Source organism: Rattus norvegicus, chromosome 7, assembly GCF_036323735.1.
Source record: "Rattus norvegicus strain BN/NHsdMcwi chromosome 7, GRCr8, whole genome shotgun sequence".
Lineage (NCBI taxonomy): Eukaryota > Metazoa > Chordata > Mammalia > Rodentia > Muridae > Rattus > Rattus norvegicus.
Window position 1 is genome coordinate 72,847,045 of NC_086025.1, and position 26,994 is coordinate 72,874,038.

Below are 26,994 nucleotides of genomic sequence, written 5' to 3' on the forward strand. Positions count from 1 at the left end.
CTTGGTTCAGCAGGACAGAGGGTAGAAGAAAGCTAATAAATGCTCCAGAATGAAAAAGTTCAACAGAGGGAGTTGCTGGATAAAACCAGGGTGAGGATGGGGGTTGGACACAGCTCCCCAAACATCATTTACACCTTTTAAAAGAAATGGTTTTGTTTGTTTGTTTTAATTTCGTGTGCACTGGTGTTTTGCTTGCCTGTATGTCTCTGTGAAGGGGTCAGATCCAGAACTGGACTTACAGTTGAGAGCTGCCATGGGGGTGATGGGACTTGAACCCAGGTCTTCTGAAAGAGCTGAGCCATCTCTTCCAGCTCTCACATTAATAATGTTTTGTTTTTAAAACAAAATGCTTGTATCTTCAGCCCCTTTGAACCTCATCTTTCTAGACTCTGACAGAACTAATTTACCAGTATTTAAATCTTCACCTTCTTTTACCTACATTCATTCAACCTAGGCTTTCTCTATTGCTTATGCATAATTACACGGTCTAGTTAATTTTTTACAAGAGTTAATTTATATGTAATTGGCAAAGGGAGGAATTTTGTTAGTATAATATAAAATTGTATGAAAATTTCCTAGAATCCACTTAAGGTAGGAGTTTTTAGTTAAGGGGTTAAAAGGCCAGGAAAACCTTCCTTCCTTACAAGAAGTGGCTACTTAGGGCTAGCACTGCCTGCTTTCTTCTGGATGCTCTTCCTGGGAAGCTGCAAGAGTTGATGTAGACTTGTAGCCACCATACGTCTTGTTAAAGTCAGGCACCTTCCTGGAGAAGGATCTGTCTGAAATGAGCTGGCTTCATTTTGGTTATGTTGGCCCCTGCTGGAAACGAACACCCTGAAGACCCAGGCTTATGTGGTACCCAATAGAGACCAATGGCAAATACAAAAGTCTATGGATATCTGACCACATGAGTATCGCGACTAATATTTGTTTTTTTCTACACTTACAAAGTTCAACACCACTTTCTTCAAAAGCCTTGTTGTTTTAGTGTGTGCTGTGTAAAGCACGAGTTTTCCAAGAAAACAAACACACACACACGCACTCACACATATACACATATGCATCCATGCCCATGGCATGTCAAACCTGCTATAGTTGTTCATTTTGCTTAATAAACTTCATAATTAGCATCATCAACTGTTTTTTTTTTAACACAAACAGCATCACCTGCAAAAAACCCCTCCAAATCTACTTAATTTACTTTGATGGGTACTGTTAGTCATAAACAAAAACTCATGCATGAATGATGACACACATCTGCTCTAGGAATAGAACCCTGCCCCCATATCAATGGTTGCTGGGGTTGGTGGCATTTGCACTTGGGAGATGAAGGCAGGGAGACTGGGACATTGAAGCCTGCTTAGGCTACAGAGCAAGACCCGTCTTGGAAAACTGAAGTCATTTAAACAAGGAGAAAACCAGGAACAAGAGTGAGGGCAGCCTCCAAGGCGGCGGTGATGTCTTTGCAGGCACGTGCATGTGACGAGGCTAAAAGCACCTCAAAGTCGATTACTCACTTACAGGAGACCTAGCCAGAACACAGGCATTTGCAGTGACTTACAGAAAATAAGGACATGTTTACAACCCTAAGGTGGCTAAGTGCACAGAGGGCTTAACTAAATAGTGTTCTAGTTAACATGTAACCTGCTCCCCAGGAGAAAACTTACTCAAGAATGAAGGGGTTGAGGGGTCCCTTAATGGATATCTTAGTAAGATTTTTGATTTAGTTTACTAGTTTAAAATAGTTAACATTTGTATGACTTAAAAAATAAGCAAAACTAATAAAAATACAAGACCTTATGTTTCTATTGATATTTCAATAATCTTACAGTAAAAGCTCAGAGCTGTGGTTGTAAAAGTAGATTAATACACCAAGCTTTTCTCTCTAAACAGTCATTTTTATAGCAGTCATTTAAAACTGGAGGCTTCAGCTGACCTCTATTAAGATGAGGAAGGGAGAGACGAGATCATGTCAAAATCACGTCAAATAAATCCTTCAATTGCAGACGTCATGGTTTTTAGAACTTGGAAAAAGGAGTTAGCAATGGAATTTATGATCTGACCTAAACTACTTGTAAGGAAAATGTACAATTTCCTGTGCAAAGGGTGAAGACCCAGGTTTCTTTTGAGAGCTGACAAGGGTTGGCATTTTATGGCAATGAGTGGCTGAGGCCAACCGGAACAGGAAATGTACAAATGTACGTGGTTTTGGATATAAGAGCTGTGGAAGGATGTACAACTATCAGAGGAACCTAACAACACAACAAGTATTATAAGAAATATGTAATGAGTGTAAGGATAAAGTATATCCCATATATACTTAAAATAACGCCATACTTGGGTTGGGGATTTAGCTCAGTGGTAGAGCGCTTGCCTAGTAAGCGCAAGGCCCTGGGTTCAGTCCCCAGTTCAAAAAAAAAAAAAAAAAAAAAAAAAGAAAAGAAAAAAAAAAAAGAAAAAAAGAAAAAATGCCATACTTAACATCACCTTTCCAAGATAAGCTGACTCTATCCTTTCCTGTCTGTGAGTTTCTCTTGGCTACTGTCAATGACACCGAGTCACTGCCTTCTGAATATGCTGGTTCAGGACATGTCTTTTTATATCTATATTTACGTACATAATAAAGAAAGAACTCCTTTGTTCTTAGTCTATTGCAGTCCCCTTTTCTATACTTATATAATCCAGGAGGGTTTTGTAAAATTTTCCCCCTGTTCAATAATACCATGTACTTAGGTACATGTGTGGGAAGAAAAATTACTGAGGCAAAGAGATAAGCTTAAGAGAAAACATGTAAGAAAATGCTATTACGAAGGGGTTGACTCCAGAAAAGAGATGTATTTTGGAAGGGGGGCACATTGCTTGCTTTGAAGTACAAAGACCAGTTGCACCTGCGGTGTCTAGGTACAAACGGGAGAAGTGTGGTCCCTGCAATCCTGTTGCAGGGAGGCGGAGGCACGTGTACCCCTTGGGTTCACTGGCTGGCCATTCAGTCTGACCTTCTCCACAGACTCCAGGGCAATTGAGATGCTGCCTCAAAAATCCAAACAAACGATGGTGGTGGGCTCAGTCTCAGTGTGACACTGTATCACAGCTCACTGACTTCACAGGACTTCACGGCCAGGGTCAGGGAGAAGTAGGAGCCAGGGGTTGTGGAGGCTTGCTGTGAATCCGTCTTCTGGACATGACAGAGCTGCTGCACGCAGAATCCTGATAGGTACAGCTAGCTGCCGGCATAGGAGCTGCACAAGCCCAAGCCAGTAGTCAGCATAGGTCGAGGAGAGGCTCACGAGACCTCACCCCTGACTGGTGATGGCTGCTGGGAAGGGCAGATCTCTTTAAGGCTGTAGTTTCCGGTAGGCTGCCATGTTTCGTGGGTAATTTTAAAAAGAAAAGAAGGCATGAAGTTGGAAGGAAAAGCAGGGGCTCTGGGAAGAGAGGAAGGCAGACAATGGGGGCGGATTAAAATACCCTGGATGCATGAGTGAATTCACACATACATAAAATTAAAACAAAACCCAAAACCAAAGTGGATGATTCCTGAGGATGGAGTCAAGGTAACTTCTGGCTTTCACACATAGGCAGACATGTGCAAGCAGCTGCATCAATAAACACATGGGAAATACTGTAGCCATGTAAGGGAAAGGCAGTAAATGTTGAAAAAAAGTCCATCTAGCTAAAAACTTTACATGAAAACCCACTACCTGTGGACCCACTGCTGATTCACAACAGTATAATTCGCATGCACACTCTCCCGCTGTGCACAGATACCTAAGGATGGACAGGTCAATCATTTCCACTACTCCAAGTGGCATTCCTTAAGAATCAAATTAATTTGCTTGGACAGTTTCTAATCAAGGCAGGTAATTCTATGGTTTCTTGAAGATCACAATGTTCATAACAAATAATGAGAAAATGATGTTAAATGGTGGTAAAATAAAACACCCAATAAAGTCAGAAGAGAAATTGAAGAGGAGCTCTAGGATGTGGTAAACGTGACCCGAGGAAGGCGATGAAACTGGACGTGGTTACACTGTAAGAAACCAACCATTCCCTGGGGAGTTCCCAAGCACGAAGAGTAATTCTGAAATCGCTGGCAAAGCACAAGATAAGATGAATTGGGAGGATTCAACCTTTTACACACTTTTAAAAAGTCATGAGGGCACTCTTTTTTCCTGCAAGGGTATAAAAACTATTGTTATGGTACGTACATTTTCTAATTTATACACTAGAGAATTAAATGCTGAGCAAGTGATTATTTCTAGTTCCTGGATGGGGAAACTATTAATTTCTGAAGCTTGTGGTGACTCTTGCGGGAAGCACCTGCACTACTGAAGAAAGGCCAAGGCAGGAAGAGGCAGGTGGCAAAGCAGCTGGTCTCAGAGTCCATGATTTCCAGACCATCTCTATCAGCTACGACACAACGCACATTCCTATCTAAGTCATTATGTCCTTTGTGTGCTCAAGTGAGGGGAATAAAAGCTATCAGCTCCTGTATTCGGGACCATATTTCTACTTGTGCAGATTATTTTGAAGATAAAAACCTCCCTTATTTACTGCTTTACATTAGCAAGCTGATATTAAAAGTCCAGTTCGCCCACCTGCAGCTAGTTTCTTGCAAGCATAACAGAGTGCAAAAGAGAATTAACTTAAAAAGGAGGTTCTTTGGCTCATAGTTTCAGAAGGTTGGTCAGATGACTGGCCTCACTACTCCTGCTCTTTGGTGAGATAACTCATCACAGTAGGCGCCTGAGAGCCAGAGGGTAGGAAGGGACCACGTCCTGCAATCAGCACAGAGGGCAGGCAACCTGCTGCTGCTGCTGATCCCATGGTCTTCACCTCTGAAGTGCTCCACTGCCTCCTAAGTGTTATCCTGGGGCCTAAGCTTTTATGTGTGGGTCTTTTAGAATTGTCTGAACTAAAATACCCACTAAGTGACTGGCTTTGTACAACAGTTAAATATAAGATTTTAGAAATTACAGATAATTAATATATAATCACACTTGGAAGAATTAGTCTCAAAGTGTCAAAGAAAGTATTACACATGTGAACATGCTTGTCTTGTACTTTGCAGGGTCTTGCTCACGCAGTACAGCGGACCTGTTCATCTGGATGAACCTCCATCATCTAAGCATGCAACATGAAAACACACTGTACTTACTAAAACAGCCATTAACATATTTACTAACATATAAAACATGATTATATAAGATTAATGTAAATAAGTTATCATATAGTAAAATATTAACAAGATAAAGTTACACAGCATATACTATAAAAATGATGGTCTCTCCATTACCTCCTCAAGCTCACGGGGCGCTCTAATGCAGCATCTGGAGCATTTCCCCGACCAGGCTCTGGGCAGGTCGGCCACTCACTGTGTCCTGTACTAATGCGTCTTACTTTCCTTAAGAATGCAGTATCTTGCATCCCACTCCCTTTCTTTGTCTGAAGGAGTTTCTTGGGTTCACACTAAATTCTATTTCATATTCTCTAATCTTAAAAATCCAAGTGGGTTCATATCAACTAGAACATAGTACCTTATATCTTTCTTCCTTTGAAATATGGATAAAAGCATTGATCAATGAAAAAGTGAGATTCTTTTTGGTTGCTTCAGCAAAAGATCAAGGTACTTGATTGAAAAACTGTAAAATATCATTGAAATACCACAGAAAGGTACAAAAGACCACTCTTCATTCACATAAGTTTCTATGTTAAAATTAACCATATAGCACTCTTAAATAATTGCCATTTAACTTTTCCTTTCAGATTCCTTACTTACAAGCCCTTAAGAATTAATATTTCATCAGACTAAGTGCTCTCCAGTGAATTGTAAAGTACTACATTATAATACTTAAAACTAAAGCAATAGCTAACACCAGGCCATTGCATCACAGTGCTATGTAAATCACAAGTTGTTAGGTAAGTAAAGCAACTGCAATTCAGACAGTGGCAAACACCCCCAAACCCAACCCCACCCCCGTCTCCCCACCCGCCTTTTTTAAGGCCACAACTAAACCATCAGTGGTGAATGGTTTGGGGGATCAACAGTGTGCTGGACCTCCAAGTGTCAGAATAGATAGCTAAAAAATGCAAACACAGAAAGGCAACAAAGGAAGATGATTTGGAAAGAATCAATTCTGACAATCAAAAAATAATGCTTAAAAACTATCTGAAGTTTACACTTTTCTAAATAGTAACAAGAATTAAAGAATTTTGAAGGCAATATTTTTTCTTAGCTTTCGTATGTTCACTCTGCCTGATAAAAGATTCCACACCAAATGTAGAACAGATTCCAGACAAACTAATCTCATTTAGTGCATTCGACATTAAAGGTAGTTAGGAGAACTGTTTCATTGCTGCATGAGTATGACATGCCAGTCCTAACATTAAAATAAAATGTAAAACAAACAAACTTCCAGCCAAGAAAGGATTAAGCCCCCAATTCTAACAATCAGAATAAAAACACCCAGCAGAGTTTTGTCTAGTTATAGACAGAAGCCAGTCTTACTTTGTTTTTGTTTATGATATTACATTTGGTTTATGATATTACATTTGCAGGCCATGAATCAAAAGGAGAAGCAATTGATTTCTTTTTTTTCCATTTAAAAAAACAGTGTCAGGAAAGTAAAAGATTAGGTCTTGATAGAATTACCACAAGGAACAATAAATATTAAGTAAGAATTGATGATCATATCTAACATATTTACTCATATATGCTACAAACAGCTGTGTCAATTGAACAACCCCTTTGGATACAATAATTCTATTAGGACTTTATACAACGAATTCAGTCTTAGAAATAAAACTGTTAGTTACATTTTAATATATCTCACAGCATGATCCACACTAGGGGAAACCACTGGGCACAGCTCCAAAACATTAAATATAAATCCCACAGGATGGGGCTTTCACAGAGCATTATAGTAATGAACATAAACATGAATACAAATAAAAATAGAAAGTTATAAATGGAAAGGGCAGGAGATAAGATATAAAGCAAGTGAAAATGTAATTTAAGGTATGCACAGGAAAGGTGCGAATGAAATAAAAGACTATACACACTGTGACAATGCATCGTGATAAAAATATTTCCACATTCTAACAGACTGGAACTTCTGCTGGCCTCAAGGCCAGAGTTATCAATACATCTGGAGGTCACTGAAGAGACAGGAGTGCTGGCCTACTGCGTATTCAGTCCGTTTGGTTAACTTGCTTTTAAGAGGACACTGTAACAATCAACATGGCTTGCCTTGGACTCCCAGGCAATCAGTCTTTAGAGCTAATGAATAGATGCACTCTTAACTTACGTGTCTTCCATGCCCTGGTCCAGAGTAGTACATGTGTAGTATCATTTGCTTTCTGAAAGCAGCAAATCCACAGGTTGAAAGTGATCTTCTGAATGAGTCCCTACCATAAACGTTGGATGCAACATTTGCATGCTAGTTGATAAACAATGATTTTGCTATCTGGGTGAGCTGAAGTAAAAGTCTTCTGTAAAAGAATCCTCATTCCTTCCCTGTAGGAAGCCCTTTGTTAGGGACAGACACAGTGACACACAAGACAGACACACAAGGGCAGGCACATGAACAGACACAGGGGCAGATTCCCAAGCACCCCTCAAGTAGGCACAGACTGAGACTCAGACAGCAGACAGAGCAGAGAGGATGAAGCAGAAAATCCAGACCTGGACTTGTTTCTTGGTTAAATGGCCCTGAGGGTTAAGTGCTGTGTTTCTTTTCTTAATGTAACACATTTGATGCCCTTCTGGTGACTCAGAGTTCATCACTAATGTGTTTAGTCCCTGCAATATACTAGGAGGCTAAATATAATAGGTGATTTTCTTTATCTTTTTGCTCTTTCATTTTTTGTAAAAGTTTAATGAAACTGTAATTCATGAATACATAAAAATTTTGAAAACTAACCTGACTTAGAAGCAATCAAAAGTAAGAAAAAAAATCAAATGTTGGTTGTTTGATGTAAGTCAAACTCATAAGTTAGAGCAAAACTTAGTTTAAATTAAACACATCTTTAAAAATCAAATACTTTCTTTAAACAAGTACAAATGGCTTGTTATTAACAACCTGACCTAAAACATATTCCATTCCAGTGGAGGAAAGAATTTACATTTTGGCTATTTTATTTAAGTAAAAATATTTAAATGAACAATTTAATTTAAATGAAAATTTAGATTTAATATTTAAAACTACACTGAGATTGCCTTTCTGTTCCTATATAACAACTAAATTACTTGGTAGTGTTTGATATAATTTTATGATTATAACACATTATTAGATTCACAAAACATTTGTCTTTTTACCTGCTTATATATAAGGAGAAATTTTAAAATCTAGCTCATGAAAAGTTCTTAATTAAAAAGAATAAAATATATATTTAATACTTTTTCATATTCACAACCACGACTTAATAATTCAGTATTCCATATGCCAATCTATGGTCATGAAATGAGCAAAAGGACAAGTACAGTGATAGCTCTTGGGAGTGTTTGAGGAAGAAAGGAACAGAAATAAAGACTCTTAGAAACAAAGTGTTGTAAGCCAGGGTACCAGAGCCACATCAGTCATAAAGTAACAATTCCCTCCATTAGGGCGTGAGTGAACAGAACTATAGAACTGAGCAAGTCCAACTATTCTCACTCTGTAAAATCATGAAACTCAAGTCACTTACTATTCACTAAACATCACTTCTAGGTCTTTTGCAAACTTGTCTGGCCTGGATCTACTGTGGTAAGACACCGCACATGCACAGTTTGACTCCTCCTGTCCTCCATTGAGGTTCCTTGAGACCATTACCTACTGTGAGGCTTTGTGTAAACTGCGACTCTACAAAACCTATAATCACCTGGAGATGGGCCTCTGGAGCTGCTGTGGGGATGATCTAGATCACGTTAATTGATGTGACAAGAGTCATCTTAATCGTGGGAGGGTTCATTCCTTGGGCAGAGGGCCTCAGACTGCACATGATGGAGAAAAAAATGTAGGCTGAGTCCACATTCCTCCTTTGCCAGACGGTCTCAAGCTCCTGCTGCCTAGACTTTCCTACCATGATGGACTGCAGCTTTAACCATGAGCCCAAAAACACTTTATCTCGTAATTTCCTTTTATTGGGGTATTTTATAAAGCAGTAAGACACTCCCACTACTCTGGGCACAAGGTCCAAATCTGCTTTAAATAAAACAAACTCATTACAGATAGGCTGAATATTCATTTGATGGTCGTAGTTTTTCCTGTTGTAGAAATATATCTGCAAAGTGACAGGATACATTAGGACCTAATTAAACATTTTGAGTAGACTTTCCGCAGTGCAGACAGCTGGGCAGGAGACTGAGGTACCAAAGGGGCAGAAAGGCCTAAGGTGAAGGTTTAGCGCACAGTGGGCAGCAGCACCAACTGCTGAGCTTTCTTCTGGGGAAGTTATGCTTGCGTTAGAGTCTGCACAGGCGAGACATCTTTGTCATCAGCACGAAAGGGATCTAATTCTCCCAGATGCAAGGATTTCAGAAATCTTATACAGTATGTACTTTACTAACTTCCAAATCTAAAATCCAACATGCTCTAAAATCTGAAAGATTTTTATTATGACAATAGAATTATGGATTTCAGATTTTTTAATTAGAGGTGTCTAATTAATAAAGACTACATAAATATTAAAGTCCCAACATTCCATTCTGAAACACTCACACAAGGGATAACAATGTATGAATAGTTCCTCACTTGCCAAAGCCTCTGAGGAAACATCCATTCATTCTGTTTAGTATGTAATAGGAATAGGTTTATATGCTGTTCTTCACAGAAGGATGATTTTTATAAGACTAACCTTTAGAAAAATATTTCACATTAATAATGTTTTACTGTCTTCTGAAATGGAGTATTTTATTGATTTATAAGTCCACTTAATTAAAATACACATTGTTAGGGGATGAATTGTATTGTTCTCAAAATTCATTTATTAAAGTCCTAACATCAGTACTTCAGAGTGTCACTGTGGTATCAAGGAGACTCTTTGATGAGGCAATAAGTTAAAATGGTATCACACGGGTGGGATATTATGGTGTAACTTCAGGAGCCATTAGAACAGATCTAGGGCAGGGCACAGTAAGATGGCATCTAAGAGTCACAGAGAGAACACTGAAGAAACTATTTCTGCCACATCTTGGTTTTGGCCTTGTGACCTCCAGGCCCACAAGAAAGTGCATTATGTTGTTTAGTCTGTGGTGCTTTGCTATGGCAGACACTGCAAACAATAAGTGCATCTGGGGTGTTTGAGATTCCTAAGTAGGAAAAGACTAATAGAGAGAACACAGTTTACTCCTTTTACAGTGTCACTTTCTGCTGATGCTTTTCAAAAAGGAATTTATTTAAGAGCAAAGGCAATACTACAAAACGGCCTAGTAGCCTATCTCAGGCTAACAGAGAAAAGTAAGACATATAATCCAGTCCTGACCAGTTGACATCAAATTTATACTCTGATGACTGGCTATGTCCAAATTTCTGTAGCTTTTCATACTGCATATTAATCTGCCCAAGTCAGCAACCAGAATTAAGTAACTGACATACTATAAACTCATACCTGGTAGTGAAAATACACTCAAAGGCCAAAGCCAACCATCCTGCAATGTCACAGAGCACAAAAGGCTCACACATGAATTCAGATTCCAACTGCAGCTAATCTTCTAGAAGCTACCACTTGTTGCACTTTTGTAACAAAAAATATTGACAATTGTTTGAAAAAGATTATTAAAGCACTCCTGTACTTTTTTTAGTTATATATCATTAACATTATCTTCATGTGTCAAATAAAACATTGTATGGCAAAGGACTGAATGCAGAAGCATATGCTGAGAAACCAGCTACTTTAAATGCATCAATAAAAGCTTTACAATAAAATGATACTGCTGACATGTTTGTTTTAAAAATACATTTTAATAAAATTATGCTATAGACACAAGCTTGCAATAAACTCATTCTTGTTATGTTAAATTGAATTTCCAAGTGTTAAGGCAATTTCTCATCTTTAATTTCTAGAACAGTAAATACTGATAGTGATCAAACACATTATATAAACTTTTATTGGACATGGTGCTGTGCACCAATAATTCCAGGAACAGCCTTATCAAGGCAGAAGGATTTGTTTTAGGACAGCTTGGGCTACACAGTAGTAAGATCTTGTCTCAAAAACCACAACAAGAACAAATGAGTGGACAACACACATCAATGATCATGTATGTAATCTCACCTCAGCATGTGAGAGGTGGGGGCTAGAGGAAGCTATGAGTCACCCAGCCGCAGCTCACTGAAGAAAGTGCAGGCAAGAGAAACCCTGTCCTAACTGACCATCTCCAACAACAACAGCAGCAGGAACAACTGCAACAACAACAACAGCAACAACAGCAACAACAACAACAACAACAGCAACAACAACAACAGCAACAACAACAACAGCAACAACAGCAACAACAACAGCAACAACAACAACAACAGCAACAACAACAACAACAGCAACAACAGCAACAACAACAGCAACAACAACAACAGCAACAACAGCAACAACAACAACAACGGCAGTAATAATGTAGTTCAATAGGAGAGAACACACACCTGACATGCTCAAGGGCCTGGGTTTAATCCCCAGGACTGCTAACAAAAGAAGACTCCAAGTTTTCAATTTACTTGTTGTTGAACAATTCATTCTCCCCTTAAAACTCATATGTTGAAAACCTGCTCCCAATATTTGAGGGCCAAATCACTTTAAACCTTTTTTCCCCACCTTGACTCATTTTGTGGGTGGGAAGGAGCACCTGAGCTAAGCGTGCACGTGCAGTTCAGGGGAAGGTCACATGCAGGGCTGGCTCCCTGCTTCCGCCATATGGGATCCTGGGACCGAACTTGGTGGGAAGTGCATTTACCCAACAACCATGCCAGTGTGCCAGGGACAGTCTTAAAAGGGGTAACTGAGATTACATAGGGATGGCTTCCAAGCCAATAATGAGTCAGGCCAGAAGGAACCAACTCTCACTAAGGGTAGGCTAGGTCTTAGGCTTTGAAACAGTTCAAATAAGGTGACTGTCTCAGGCTAGACTTGACAAAGGCCTCCTGAGAACCGGTGTCACTGCCTCCATGGTTCCTGCATCAGTGTGTTGATGGGTGGTGTTGCTTTGCTCCTGAAGGTTTATCAGGATGGCAACGTTTCATCACCTGTTCTGCCATTTTCGACGGAGCCATGGCAGCTGCATCCTCCGTGGTTCTTTATGCTCTTTTGATGACCTGCCCACAGTTCAAAGAAAATCAGACCCAACAGATGATGACAGGTGGTGACTTCAGACCAAGCACCAATGCCTGAAGAAACTGATTATGGCCTTGAGAATCCCTGCAGTTGGCATGGCCACTGCTTTGCATAAAGAGACTTGACTTTGACAGCTCCAATGACAGATCCCAAGACGACCCCACCTACAGCTACTTCCGAGAACCTTATACACAGCCTCTGACCTCCTCACAGCAGATCTTCCCTGAGGATTTTCCTGACCCATAACAGTCATGTAATGTAAGCAGCTTACTCTCACTATCCCAGGGAGCCTGTCCTGTGTACTGGACTCCTTGGTATTATAGTCTTCACCCCAACACAGCTTTTATTATCTATCTATGGTTTTATTCCAGGCTTTATTATCTATCTGTGATGTTTATCAAGAGAGGGCAGGATGAGCTGGTTTTACAGAGAAACAACTCCCATGACTACCAGCCTCTGGCATAAGCAGAAGCCCAAGCCTAAGGTTTAGGGTTCTACCAGAAGCAAAATGCAGAAAGAAGGACTACAGGGGAGTGGTCAGATCCAGTCACAGGAGGAGTTCCAGGAAGCCACTGAGAGTTACTATCTTTGTCTATCAGTTTTCCCCTAATTGTAACATTTCACCCTGGAGGTAGGTGAGTTCTTAAGACAGAAGGCAGACAACTCAAAATACCTTCAGGAAGTTCCTGACACTGACCAGATTTACTAGGCCCCCCTCTTTCAAGAGTAAATAAGGGTCATGAGGGTCATGCCTGAGGGTCATGTCAGGCAACTTTTAAGACAAGTAGAAAGAAAAACAAACAAACAACTCCCAGATGAAGGAATCCACAAAGACTCTGAGAACTGATAGTTGCCCCAAATAGACACAAACCAGCCCATCTGCCTAGAAGAGGTTTAGAACAACTGAACCATTTGGAAAGGATACTCTCCAACCTGTGGAGCTGCCTGTAGGCTCTGCAGTATGCTCCAGGTTCCCAGCTTTGTGAGCTGTCACCCACACTGGGGCGATGCAGCTGCCTTTGAGTCATTTCTGCTCCTTTAAGTAACCCTTCAGCTATAGCTCTGTAAGTAACCCCAATCAAACTCAATGGCTCCCCAAGGTGGGCTTTAGTGGTATCCGTGCTTTGGTCTGTCATGGGCGACCTGTCTGGGGTGAGTAGACTATGGGTGTTCATCTCCCCAGAAGACACACAACACTAACAAGGACTAATAATACAGAGAGTTGAGGGTCATGACAACCAAAGCTTGCAGTTACTGACACTACAGGAGTTTTATATGCGTGTTCATGACTTCCATTAGAACAGAGCAGCAGAGAGGTCACTACAGTACTAGATTGAGTGTCCTTATAAAAGGAAAAGAGACTGTCTTTTCCTCTTAGCATTTTCAGAAGAACAGTCAATGACACACTGGTGTACCAGGAATCAAACTTGCCAGCACCTAACTTTGAACTTCAGGCTTAGCATGTAGAACTTTGAGGGAATTGCTATAACTTCAACTCCTACAGCAGGCTGAAAGAACCAATATTTGAAAAGAATCCTGAGATAACAGTTTTTAAAAACTTCAGAGACAAAAAGATTTTGGTTATGGAAATTATTTATAAACAATACTATTTCCTTTTGTGAACTGAGAAGGTAATCACAATCTCATCAGCTGTTAAAAATGGGACACAAGATCATTTTTAGAACTTAGCTTCTGCTGAGCTAGTCAGATGGCCCAGTGGGTAAAAGCACTCGCTACTCAAGTGAAGCCCTGGGTTCCATGCTAGTGCCTGCTATGGAAGAGAACTGACTCCACAGTCTGTCCTTTCACCTCCTCACACGGGCGCTGCCATATAATAATAATAAATAAGGCGAAATAAATAATAAATACGATAAAATGAAAATCTTTGGCTTTAGTTGAGGTGTAGTCAATACACAATTAAAAGCCTATGAAAAAGTAAAATAAATGATCAGACAAGGCTATTTTGATTTCTGGAAGACCAGGCATATTCGTGAGGTTAGGGAGCACACAGACAAACCAAGAGCTGGTGATAAGTCCATTAACTTCCTGAATATAGAGTCAGAGACATAAAACAAACAGCAAACTTCTAAGTTTGCTTTTGGGAGAAAAAAAACAAATAAAAGAGTTGTACAATCTCTCTTGTGCTCTTGCTCTTCCCTTCCTGCCCCTGCTCTGTCCTCCCATTCCCTCCCCCCCTCCATGTGCTCCTGGCAGGCCTCTACTCCTCTCCTCCCTCCCCCTGCCTTTCTCTTCCTCTACTACTCTTTTAACTACCCTCCCCATGCCCTGAATAAATTCTATATTAAAAAAAAGAGAATTGAAGCGTAAGGCCCTGGGTTCGGTCCCCAGCTCCGAAAAAAAGAACCAAAAAAAAAAAAAAAAAAAAAAAGAGAGAGAATTGTAAAATTTATAATAAAAATCAGTAGGCTGGTAAATATTGCTGTGTAACTTTTACCTACCTAAATTTTATCAATAATACAGGCAAATTGTCAGCAATTATTAGTAGTCAGAAACTATTTCAATACATGAAAAATAAATTGCTTTTTCTATGATCATAACTACAGTCAGCAGAGCAAATACAGTAACAAACTGAAGTCATTCCTAACTGTGTGGTCACAGCTTTTGGTAGCTAAGCTACAGCTCAGGTGGATGAAAACCCTGGTTCTCTAGCTGACTTCTGTGCTGACACAGATACAAGTATGCTAATGGATTGCTACTGGAAACAACTGCACTCAAGTAAACAGCTTTTTTGTGGAATATCACTCTAATCTAAAACATCTAACAAGATACTTCATTTCTAAGTCTGTAAATTCTAGAGACAACATCAGAATTAATTCCATTTTTGCACAAGTTTGCGTAGAGAAAATACTAATTCTACTTGCGCTTTCAGCTTACCTTCCACATGAAGATAATCACGCAGTCTGTCTGGGAAAGTATAACCAACCCTCAGGCATGCAGTATCACTTCATCTTAGAATTTCCCCATGTTCCAGTGCCTTCCTTCCTTGTACAGACTGCTCGCTACATGCTGCGAAAGCAGCAATAATTTTTATAGCCAAATATCACCCCATAAGGTTTTCAATATTTACCATATAAGTCATGCATGAAATTTAAACATTACAAAAGATGACTTACCAGTTGACACTCCTGAAATATGCACATTTTCGGAAAGTTCTGCAAGAGCACCATTTCCTAAAATTAAACATAATGGGTAAACTAATTTCCAAGGTACAACTCATAAAGTTTTCACATTCTTCTTAAAAGAAGACTATACATAATGACTTTCAATTATTGGAAACTAAACTTTTATAATAATGTTAAAAAAGAGGAGTAAGACAAAACATTTTGTAAACTACAATAGAGTGCAATCTAGAGACCTTACAAATACAGAAGGCTGATCAGCAGCTATTGATCAGCAGGAACTGAGCGCCACTGTGGACAGAGACCACTTTTAACTTTAAGGCATCCTGGCCAGAGCCGGTCCCATCAGCCGCTGGTTACTGTGGAGCTGCACTGACTAAAACTCCACGTTAACAGAGGTCTTTCATTGCCATGCATCTCCCAACCTTTTCTGCTCCCTCAAATGAATGCAAGAGGAACCCCTTTAGGTACTTATTGTATAAAACACATCTTAATATAAATTATTTTCCATCAAATATCACCCTTCCCGACTCTTAGTTCCTAGTGCTGGAGATAATTCCAGGATCTTGAACGTGCAGAGCAAACGCTCTATCACTAAGGAACATCCCCAGTTTGTTCTTGTACAGACTGCTCGCTACTTCTAAAGTTCTGTCTCGTCACTTACTGTCTAGATCTGAGCCTCAAGAGTCAGAAGGGCAGAGAAAGGATTATCTGCACAATGGAGGGGGAGCAGAGTTCTTTCTGGTTGGACAAGGAGAAAATTGCAATGTTGTAACTAAACTGTTCTGTTTCAAGCTACACAACACTTCTTTCAGATCCTAGAGCAATAGATGCTCATCCATTGACAGATGACTAAATGAGAGGTGTCATGGCTCCTAAGATGAAACCATATCGTGGCACAGAGCACTGAACAGCCGTCTATTTTTTTTCCCAACTGAATAAAGTGCAGAATTACTACTTAAGAGTAAAACAATACTAAGAAAAGCACACTTAGTCATCCACAGCTCTACTGATCAAGTGAGAAGAACTGCTATATCGCCCTCAGTTAGGAACAAGACAGCAGGAGTGCATGCACGCAGTTGAGAGACATTAAATACACAGTAAATCGCTTGCCTATTTTATACTGTGTGGTAATGCTCCATTTCTTTTGCCCAGCAAAGTAAATCATAGGGCAAGTGTCCATCCACTTTACCACATACGACTTACTTATTTTAAAGTAGAAGAAACAAAATAGGAAACATTCAATAAAGCAACTAGTGGTTGTCAAAAGGCAGTGTCCACTGCCCAAACCTTTGCACGCCACATCCAGAGAACCCGAGTGCATGTGAGAGCTGGAGCAGCAAAGCAGGGCCTGACTTGTGTCGTCTACGATGCACATCTACATATTACAGCCATGCTTCTGACATCCTTACAGGCAAATATAAAACTGTGGATTTTAATGTTAAATATATGTTATGTTGAATCTTTCCCCAGGACAGTAACTAAGAACAGGCTTAGGAAGAAAAGTGGGTGCGGTGGGCTCTGGACTAGATGGCCAAGTCCCCAACACCAGCACTGCCGCCTCCTGTGCAAGTTAGGGCGAGTTGCCTAACCTGTTTGAGCCTCAACTCATTCCTAAAACAAGGAAGCACAGGGCTTAATGGAATCCCTTAAAAAGGAAAAAAAATTGTCTGAATCTATCAATACACAAATGTGTAAACTGATAGAGCCTTATAATAAAGTGTTTAATAAACTGAAATAAATAGCCAGATGTAGGAAAATTTTGAAAAAAGTTTCAGAACATTAGAATATGATCTAATTTTAACTTTAAAATCATGTAATATAGCTTACAACATTCATATTTATATAACCATGTTATATACATACATGTGTACATATATATAAACCCTGGTAAGTCTAGGGGTATATAAAACTGTAAATTCCAGGAACAGGGGTCAACAGATGTTTTCTGTACACTTAAACAAGGACTGAATTAGTTACATATAGGCACAGAGTTCTTGAAAAATGTTATTCATATTACATAAAAATTAGAAAAATGAGTGAACAAATGAATGCTCATTCCTTATCAATCTAGGGGAATAGAAATGTGTCTCTGCTCAGTGGTGGAAAATATTACAATTTCAGAAAGAAGCAGTGCTCTTGGAAACTGATAATACTGCTGGTTTTCCATATAGTCACAGTTAGTTGAACACAGTCCTTTTCTGAAGTCAAAAAATGATAATCTTTGTTAAAAATCAAACATTTTGTTCTTATTAGCTTGGATGTTTCTGACTACACATAACTTAACTGGATAACTTAATTTAGGTGTACTGCCGTCAAAAATACTTTAACTAATACATTACTTATTGGTAGCATGGGGGGGGGTCGTCTAATAAACTTTACTTCTGCAACTACATGTTAGCAGCTGTCTAGATAAAAAGCCAGGCAACGGGTGGGTAACACCCAAAAGGCTTTTAATAAGGTTTCACTGCACCTAAATCAGGAAATTATTTCTTTTCACATATTTTATTGCCAGTATTACTAATTTAATCTACAAGGGGTTAATGATCCTCAATTTCCTGAATAAGTATTAAGAAGGGTAACTGACTAAATGCAGAGGATTAATGGTCCCCACGTCACTAACTAAACACTAGAGTGGTTAAGGCTCCACTTTTTACTCTTCTGTAGTTCTGACACCAACCTGGAGAGGTGTGTGAGTCTCGGCTGCACCGACAGTGCATAAATTCCGTTATGAACACCTGGGGATCCAACCCTAGCACTGACCTTAGTTAGACTTCTGGAAAGCCTGGCCTGGCTCACTTGTATACAGTAGTGGTATAAACAATGCTTATATTTATGGTCTCTCCATCTGGTGGTTTTGTTCTCTCTGTTCTCTTTTGATTCAGTAGTTAAAGCCTTGCTAATAGCTGGTCACACTGAAGATCTGGCAGACAGATATGTGCCAGCTAACTCTAAGCACCCTACAGAATCCATTCAGCAAATCCTTAACATGTTTAAACCAATTTACATCCACGGGCACCACAGCTGCTGTGGTTTAGCTTTGTATGTTTTCTTTAGAGTAAGAAAGTGCCTGAGTAGAAAGTTAAACACCAACCATTAGTCACTAAGACCTTATATTGCCAATTTTAGAAACAAATCCAGGTTCTATATCAATTCCCATGGCATAAGGAACTGTCTATTTCTTACTTAAAAATAAAAGATTCAGACATGGATGCATTTCCTGGTTATAAAAGGAACAATGCTTAGCTCTCAGAGTTAAACCCAATCTGAATGGAAAAACCCAGCCTTAAGGACTAGCCTTAGGCATGAGCCCGCCTGGCATTTTACAATTTATCTTCCACTGTATATACAGCAGTTAGTTATCAGACTTACACACACACACACACACACACACACACACACACACACACACACACACACACTCCAACGAGGTCCTACTCTTGGGAGGAGTGAACTGGAGGAAGAAGTGGGGGGGGGCAGTAATGGGTTACAGCTGGGTTCAGCTATCTTGCAGCCTTGGGGACTGGCACAGAACATGACATAAATAGGGATATTCAGTCTCTATCTGCTCAACTAAAGAGTGTCTGACACGTATGTAAGAAGTATGCAAAGTCCTGGCTCCCAAAGGGCTAGCACTCTCTTGAGAAAATTACCCAAAATATATAATATAAAAGCAAATAATGCAAGTGTCCTACTCAGGATAGAAGGAGAAACTTTCTACCAAAAGTGAGACAGGGTGGTGTGCCTACTTGTTTCCCATATCAGCCAATTCAATTGGAAAACCAATTGGTTTTCCATGGAAATGTCTTCAATTGGAAGACATTGCAAATTGCATAAGAAATATCAACCTAGCATTAGATGATGTAATTATGGATTTATTTGAAAAATGCAGGACAGCAAACAGAGAACTGTGAAAGGTGGGATGTGAAGGGAGCATGTACACAGAAGAAAATAAACAAAACTAAGAAGCTCCCACAGAGGGCTCCTCCTACAGGTCATGACAAGAACTGCAACATGCCAGTAAGTTGATGTTGAACAATTTAAAAAGCTGGAGTATGGGTTCTCTAAACTCAGGGACTAGATATCAGTTTGTGATGTAAATCGGGGATTGCCAAGACAAAAGGGACAAATGAGGTGAGCACTAATACTGCACGGGCTTTCTGCCAGGAGACCTCCTGAACCATCAACACCCAGCTCAACAAGGACACCTTGTTAGGCCAGGGGAACAGAAACAGGGTTAGAGAGCACGATAGAGTGAAACCCTGCAAAAAAAAAATCACCCCCAAAATGTGCGCCAGGGTCCCCATCTTAGACTAATCTGCATATGTGAAGGGTGAGTGTTCCCAAGGGACATCGAGAGCTGATACAAGGTGCAGTTACAAACCCTTCTGGGTTACCTCCTTGAAGTCTTCTCTCAAGTGTGGAAGCGCTCTCAGGGGAGCATTCCAGAGAAAGGCCCAGGTACCGTCAGCCAGCAACTACAGCACCCACAGCAGTGGCAGGGCCGAGGAGGACCTTACTCAAGCTGCCACTCACCTCCTCCTGAAACTTCCAGTGACTGTCCCCAATGGCTTGGTGTTAGGTAAGCAACTAAGGCTCTTTGTCACCCCCAATGACCAGAGTTCTAACCCAGGCACCCACATCGGGAAAAGTGAGAACCGATGTGGGTAAGTTGTCTTCCAAACTCTACAAATGAGTGTGTGGCCTGTGAGCCTAAACCTCTCCAATCCTGCTGGCCACCGGCTGCTGCTGTAATCAGCCTAACAAAGCAGCTGCACAAGTTCCAGACCTCATACCACAGCCAATCCCACCCTTCTGTTTACAGCTGCTCAAGTCACATGACCAGCTCCTCACAGCAAAACGAATGGAGTGGGAGGATGGTCCCAGGCTGAGGGGTGAGCTGTTAGTTTCTAAAGCACTAGGGCATGATTAAGTAGAGAAAGGGGTGGCCAGATGGATGACAGACGTCAGTCAGGTACAAACTGCAGCATTTTTCCTTAGGATTCACATAATTGAGACTTATTTTCAATTTTAACTTCCTCTATTCTTTTATGCATTTACCAAAGTTTTGCAAAATGACACAGCCTAGTTAAATTAATACAGCCGTGAAGTTTTGGGGGATCATGCTAGTGAGAGGTGACTTTAAAACTGGGGTCAGTATTCTGCAGCCTTTAATGACATAACAGACTTGGGCATTAGTCATGAAAATCAGAGAAAGAGACAAACTGCCAGCCTCCCAATAGTTGAACCCCAACAAGGAAAATGAATTTGACCAAGCCTTTGCTTGGCAGAACTGTGACAGACTTTACACAAAGATGAGCACACACCAGAGGCACTATCTAACTCTGGCAGTCTAGCATTTGGCACATGCGGCTCTCGGCCATTTGAAATACAGGCACTGTACTCTAACAAGTAAGTTAATTTGGTTTCATTGTAATTAATTCAACTTTAAATTTAAAATAGCCCCTGTGGCTAGTGGCTATGTAGCCTTGGTTCTCAATCCGATTACCAATTTATAGAGAAGGCAGAGGATGGGGAACATCTTTAATTACATTACTGAGATACACTTGGCAAACTCCAGAATGAAAATTGTAAAAAGTGTCTTTAAAAAATATTTGGTGGTTTCCAAACAAAACAAAACAAAACAAAACAAACTTTCAAACGGCTGTGACTGAACTTACAGACTGGAAAAAGCTTTAATGAAATGTAAATTTGAATCTAATTGGATCCTTTAATAAAACTGAGGGGGTTTTATTAAAACCCAACAGTAAACTAAGAGTAGCAATAGTTATTAAGAATCAAAGCACTTTGTCTTAGAGGTGAATTCTAAAATATTAAAACCAGAATAGACATCAACTCAGGGTAAAAGGATATTCCAAGCAAATGGACCTTAGGAGGAAGCTGGTGTAGGCCTTTTAATATCTGACAAAACAGACTTCAAACTAAAGTTAATCAGAAGAAATAAGGAAGAATGTTCTATACTCAGCAAATGAAAAAACCCACCAAGAGGACACTGAAATTCTTAACATTTGGCACTACAAACAAGACATGCAAGTCTGTAAAAGAAACACAAACTACAGCTTAGATCACATACTGAACCTCTCACAGGGACAGTGGGAGGCCTCAATATCTCACAGGGAAAGGCTGGAGTTAACTTACATGATAAATCAAACAGACCAACAGATATTTATAGAACATTTAACCCAAACACAAAGAATATACCGTCTTCTTAGCACTTCATGGAACATTCTCCAAAATTGACCATGTACTCGGACACAAAGCAAGTCTAAACAGATATAACAAAATCGATCCTGTCTGACCACCATGCATTAAAGCTAGCTATCAACAGAAACTACAGAAGGTGGGGATACTGTCTTGCAAATTATGTAAAGTATCATCTATCAATAAAAAGCTGATGTTCCAATAGAGAGACTGGAACTCTGAGAGATAGGAGTGAAATTAGGAGAGGTTAACTAACCAGCCATGTGGCAGACACGCAATAGTAGAGTTCTCAATAGAAAACTTCAAACTGAATTCAAGAACACTTTAAAAAGATCATCACCATGATCAAGTAGCTTCTTCTCAGAGATGCATCGATGATTCAACATACATAAATTGATAAATGCAATCTACCATATAAGCAAACCTAAAGACAAAACCACGTGATCATTTTATTAAAGAACTCTAACAACCCTTCATGAAAAAAGTCCTGGAGAGATTAGCAATACAACAGACATTCTTAAACATAAGTAAAGGTAATGTCCAGCAAGTCTATGTATAGTCAATATCAACCTAAATGGGGAAACCTTAAAGCAATTCCACTAAAATCACAAAAAGACAAGGCTGCCCATTCTCTATTCCTATTAGATATAGTGAAAGTCTTAGCTAGAACAAAAGTTCAACTGAAGAAGATCAAGGGGATACAAACTGGAAAGAAATTGAAATATCTTTATTTACATTTGGATGATATGATAAGTGACCCAGAAAATTCCACTGGGAAAATCCCCCAGCTGCTAGCACTTTGAGCAATGAAGCTGGATACAAAATTAACTCACAGAAACTAAAACGTTTCTGTATACAAATGGCTGCCTGAGGGGGGAAAACATCAGGGAAACACCCTTTGCAATAGCCACAAATATTATACAATGTCTTGGGGTAACGCTAACCAAGCAAGTGAAAGACCTGTGTGACAAAAATTTCAAGTCTTTAAAAAAGAAACTGAAGAGCATTTGAGATGATGGGAAGATCTCCCATGTTCGTGGATTGGTAGGATTGACATTATTAAGAACGGCCATCCTACCAATAACCCACAGACTCTGTAATCCCCATCAGCATCCCAACAGAATTTTTAACAAGTTTTGAAAGAATTTCAACTTCATATGGACACACACACCCTAAACAGGCAAAAACACCAGGATAGTTAGAATAATCCTGAATAAACCAGAAAAATACACTATAAAATGGACATCTTCAACAAATAGTGCTGTCTGCATGTAGAAGAATCCAAATAGGTCTGTACTTATCACCCTGTATAAAACTCACATCCATATGAATCAAAGACCTTAGCATAAAACCAGATAGACCGAACCTGACAGAAGAGAAAGTTGAGACTAGCCTTGAACTCATTTGGCACAGAAAAAGACTTTATAAGCAGAACATCAATAGCATAGGCATTAAGACCATCAAGTAACAAATAGGACCTCATGAAACGGAAAGACTATATGACAAAAGACACCATCATTCAAAGTAGCAAACTAAATGGGAAAAATTTTTACCAACTACACATCTGATAAAGGGCTAACATTCAAAATATATAAAGAACTCCAAAAATTATATATTAAGAAAACAAATAATACGATTAAAGAGTGGAGTATTGATCGATGCAGGATTCTCAAGGGGAAACTCAGATGGTTGAGAAACACTTAATGTTGAACATACTTAGCCATCCAAGAAATGCAAATCAAAACAACTTTGAGTTTATCTTACACCAATCAGAATGGCTAAGAGCAATAAACGAGTGGCAGCTTATGGTGGGGAGGATGTGGAGCGAAGGGACACCCATACATTGCTGGTGGGATTACAAACTTGTGCAGCCACTAATAAAACCTGTGGTGGTTCCTTACAAAGGAGGGAACTGGTCTACCTCAAGATGCAGCGATAACACTTGGGGCTTGACTAGGTTTGACCCCTGCAGACTCCTATGTTTGAATGCTTGGTCCATGGGGAGTGGCACTATTAGGAGGTGCAGCCTTATTGGAGGATGTGGGACATTGTTAGAGGAAGTGTATCACTGTGGAGGTGGGGCTTTGAGATCTTAAATGCTCAGGCCATGCCCAGTATGAAATAAAACTAGTTTTCTCCTGCTACCTTTGGATCTTCAGCACATGTCTGCCTGCATGCTGCCACGTTCCCACCACAATGATAAAGACTGAACCTCTGAGACTGTAAGCCAGCCACAATTCAATGTTTTGTTTTATAAGAATTGCTGTGGTGACAGTGTTTTTTCAGAGCAATGGAAATCCTAACTTAGACACCACTCTTGGGCATATAGGATACCTCATTCTACTACAGAGACACTTGCTCCACCATGTTCATTGCTGCTCTACTCGTAATAGCCAGAAATATAAACAACCCAGATGTCCCTCAACAGAAGGACGGATAAGAAAATGTGGTATACTTACACAATAGAGTATTACTCAGCTGTTCAAAAACGAAATCAAGAAATGTGCAGGCAAATGGATGGAACTCGAAAAAAATTCATTCTGAGTGAGGTATCCCAAACTCAGAAAAACAAATACTGTATGCATTTGTATTTGTTTTCATGAAGATATTAGCTACTAAGTCAATAACACAGCCAAGCTACAATCCACAGAACCATGGAGATTACGTATAGATTAAGGGAATGGGGAAGAGATAGATCTCCCTAGAAAAGGCAAATGGAATCATTATGGATGGATGGGGAGGAACTGGATGGGGGGGACCAAGTGGGGAGTGGGAAAGAAGAGGGCAATGAGGGAGATACTTAAAATTAAGGGGCATTTGAGGGGTAGTATGGAAACCTAATACAGTAGAAGTTTCCTAAAATATAGATATATATGAAGGTGATTTAAATGAAACCACCAAATAATAGGGGAGACAGAGTCCCAACTGGCCATCTCTTGTCACCAAATGCAGCTTCCAGTACCAGGACTTGGTTACATCTAATTGAATTGTTGGTCAAAAGAGTCCCATGGGAATCCACAAACAAATTATTGGTGGATACAAAGACAAATAATTAGAATCTCGTTAGGGATTTTGTTGGTTTAGTAAAGTAGTAATTGCTGGTTCTCTGCCAAGATCCGTGACTTCCCAACCTTGGGTAGCTGGCTGTTTTCCTACTACTGCACCCTCCATACAGTCATGTTATGCTAGTCATCACTGTGGTTCACAGGCATTACAACTGGGTAGGACCGGTGGAAGTCCACAAGGCACCTGCTGGCCCATAAAGCTACTTCTCAAGGAGGAGACTTTCAGGTCACTTGTAGCTCAGGGATGCCTGTGTGTCAGAAGTACAAAGGATTAGGAGTTTCTTAGACAACTCTGACAGACAACTCAAAAGGGCTGGTGGGTTTTTTTGTTTGTTTGTTTGTTTTGTTGTTGTTTTAAATACTAGATGATATTCTGTTCTTGGAGGAAACACTGTGAGCCTAGATGTGAAACTTTCATTTAAATTATCTGTTTGTTTATATATCAGCACATATGTATTATAGGTATTTTTACATAGATAGTAATAGTATGATCCTTGTGACTTTAATGTATAAGCCTCAAAGAGAATTATGTTAACCTCTGTGAGAAGACCGGCAGCCTCAGGAAGAAGTGCTCAAACCCTGGTCCTCGAGTGTTCAACTCTGACATGCTGCAGACTGACTCATCCATTATGTTTTAAACAAAACAGAGGGAAAGAAAAGGCAAGTGCACAATTACTGTTGCACTACCATGAGTCTTTTACACTGAGCCTTTACATGGTCTGCTAGAAAGACCATGTGTTAGGGAAACACTCTTTTTGCCTGTGTTACACAGGACAAGACTGAGATCTGTACAGAGTGGCCATATCATTTCTCAGAACCACCCTGAACCCTGGCTTTCTGCTATATGAGGTTCTATGATCTGAGCCCTAATCAGAGAGTTTTCTCTTAACATGTGCACAGGAAAGATATGTGAGGACAGAGTAAGAGATGCATCGGCAGACACTGTCATCTGACATCGTCTAAACTTCAAACTTCCACCATCCACAACTGTAGAAAAACCAAAAGCTGTTGTTAAGTACATGCAGTTGGTTATATTTTGATGTGGTTTAAACAAACTAATATATCACACTTCCCCAGATATACTTTGACCTGTTTACAGCTTCTCTAAAACCATGTAAAAAATTCAGTGCAATATTCTGAAGAAAGGATTCCTAGTGTTTAAAAAAAAAACTGTTGGGGCTGGAAAGATGGCTCCTGGTTAGGAGTGAAGGCTGCTCTTCCAGAGGATCCAAGACCCACATGGCAGCTCACAGCTGTCTGTAGTTCCAGTTCCAGGAGATCCAACACTCACACACACATGCAGGCAAAACACCAATAATTTTATTTTTAAAATGCCTATCCTCCCCACAAAAAGTTAAGATTAGATTTCTTATTTCATGTACTTACTAGTAGTCTACAATTACTCTATTTCTACAACCTTCTCATTTAAGTAATCCGCAACAGATTTTTATGAACTGGCCAGAGTATATATGCCATTTAAAGTACTAGTAATGCTTATTTATAATATTTTTATGGAAAGGATACTTTATGTATACCACTGTACTATCTTAGTAAGATTTTGTTAGTAACAGGTGCCATTCTTGCAGAGGACTTGAGTTCAAGTCCCAGTACCCATGACAATGGCTCACAAGTGCCTTTTAGTCTAGCTCCAGGAGGATCAGATGCCTCTCGATACCTTGGGCACCTGCACTAACAGTCACTGGAATGCATGAGCATGCACACACATACGTACTCACAGACTACCAAAAACAAAGGAGACCTTTATGATGACAATACATTATTTGAAGTGAAAAGGCTAAGTACCACAAGCTCCCAGCTTCCACAGAATGAATCACACCCCAGAGAGAACACACAAAGGCTTTATGACTTCGGCTAAGCATCTCGGTGAGTGTTCATGCAGATGGAAATAATTTCCATTCTAAAATTAGCTTGAACCACTGGTATAAGAACTTGTAATAAACAGAAAAGGAATTTAAGATGATCCAAGTTCAATGACTCCTGCCTGTCACTCCTATGATTTACAAACAGTAAGGTATTATGGGAGTCAGAATTCCAAGAAAGTCTCGTAAAATATACATTTACCTTACTTCCATTAATGACTCTACTGGAACACATTTCATATATCATAAAATCATTTAAAAGTGTATAGTCAGTGATTTTTTAGTATATTCAGTAAGGTATGCAACCAAAACCACTTTCTAAGGTCTGAATGTTTCCCTCACTCCACAAAGAAAGCTGGCATTACCTCCTCTGTCCTGTGCTGCGTC

The 26,994-nt window shown here is 39.8% G+C and overlaps 1 protein-coding gene across 2 annotated transcripts in view; it reads right to left on the reverse strand.

Annotated features, from left to right (window-relative positions):
- Positions 1 to 26,994, reverse strand: part of Lrp12 (LDL receptor related protein 12) — a 71,330-nt gene that overhangs the window by 21,066 nt on the left and 23,270 nt on the right. The window contains exon 2 of one of the 2 annotated variants that reach the window (NM_001134883.1): positions 15,435 to 15,491. The exons of the other annotated variant lie outside the window; for it this stretch is intronic. Within the exon in view, the coding sequence (NP_001128355.1) occupies positions 15,435 to 15,491 (57 nt within the window). The remainder of the gene's footprint in view (positions 1 to 15,434; positions 15,492 to 26,994) is intronic. 2 annotated transcript variants of the gene reach the window in all.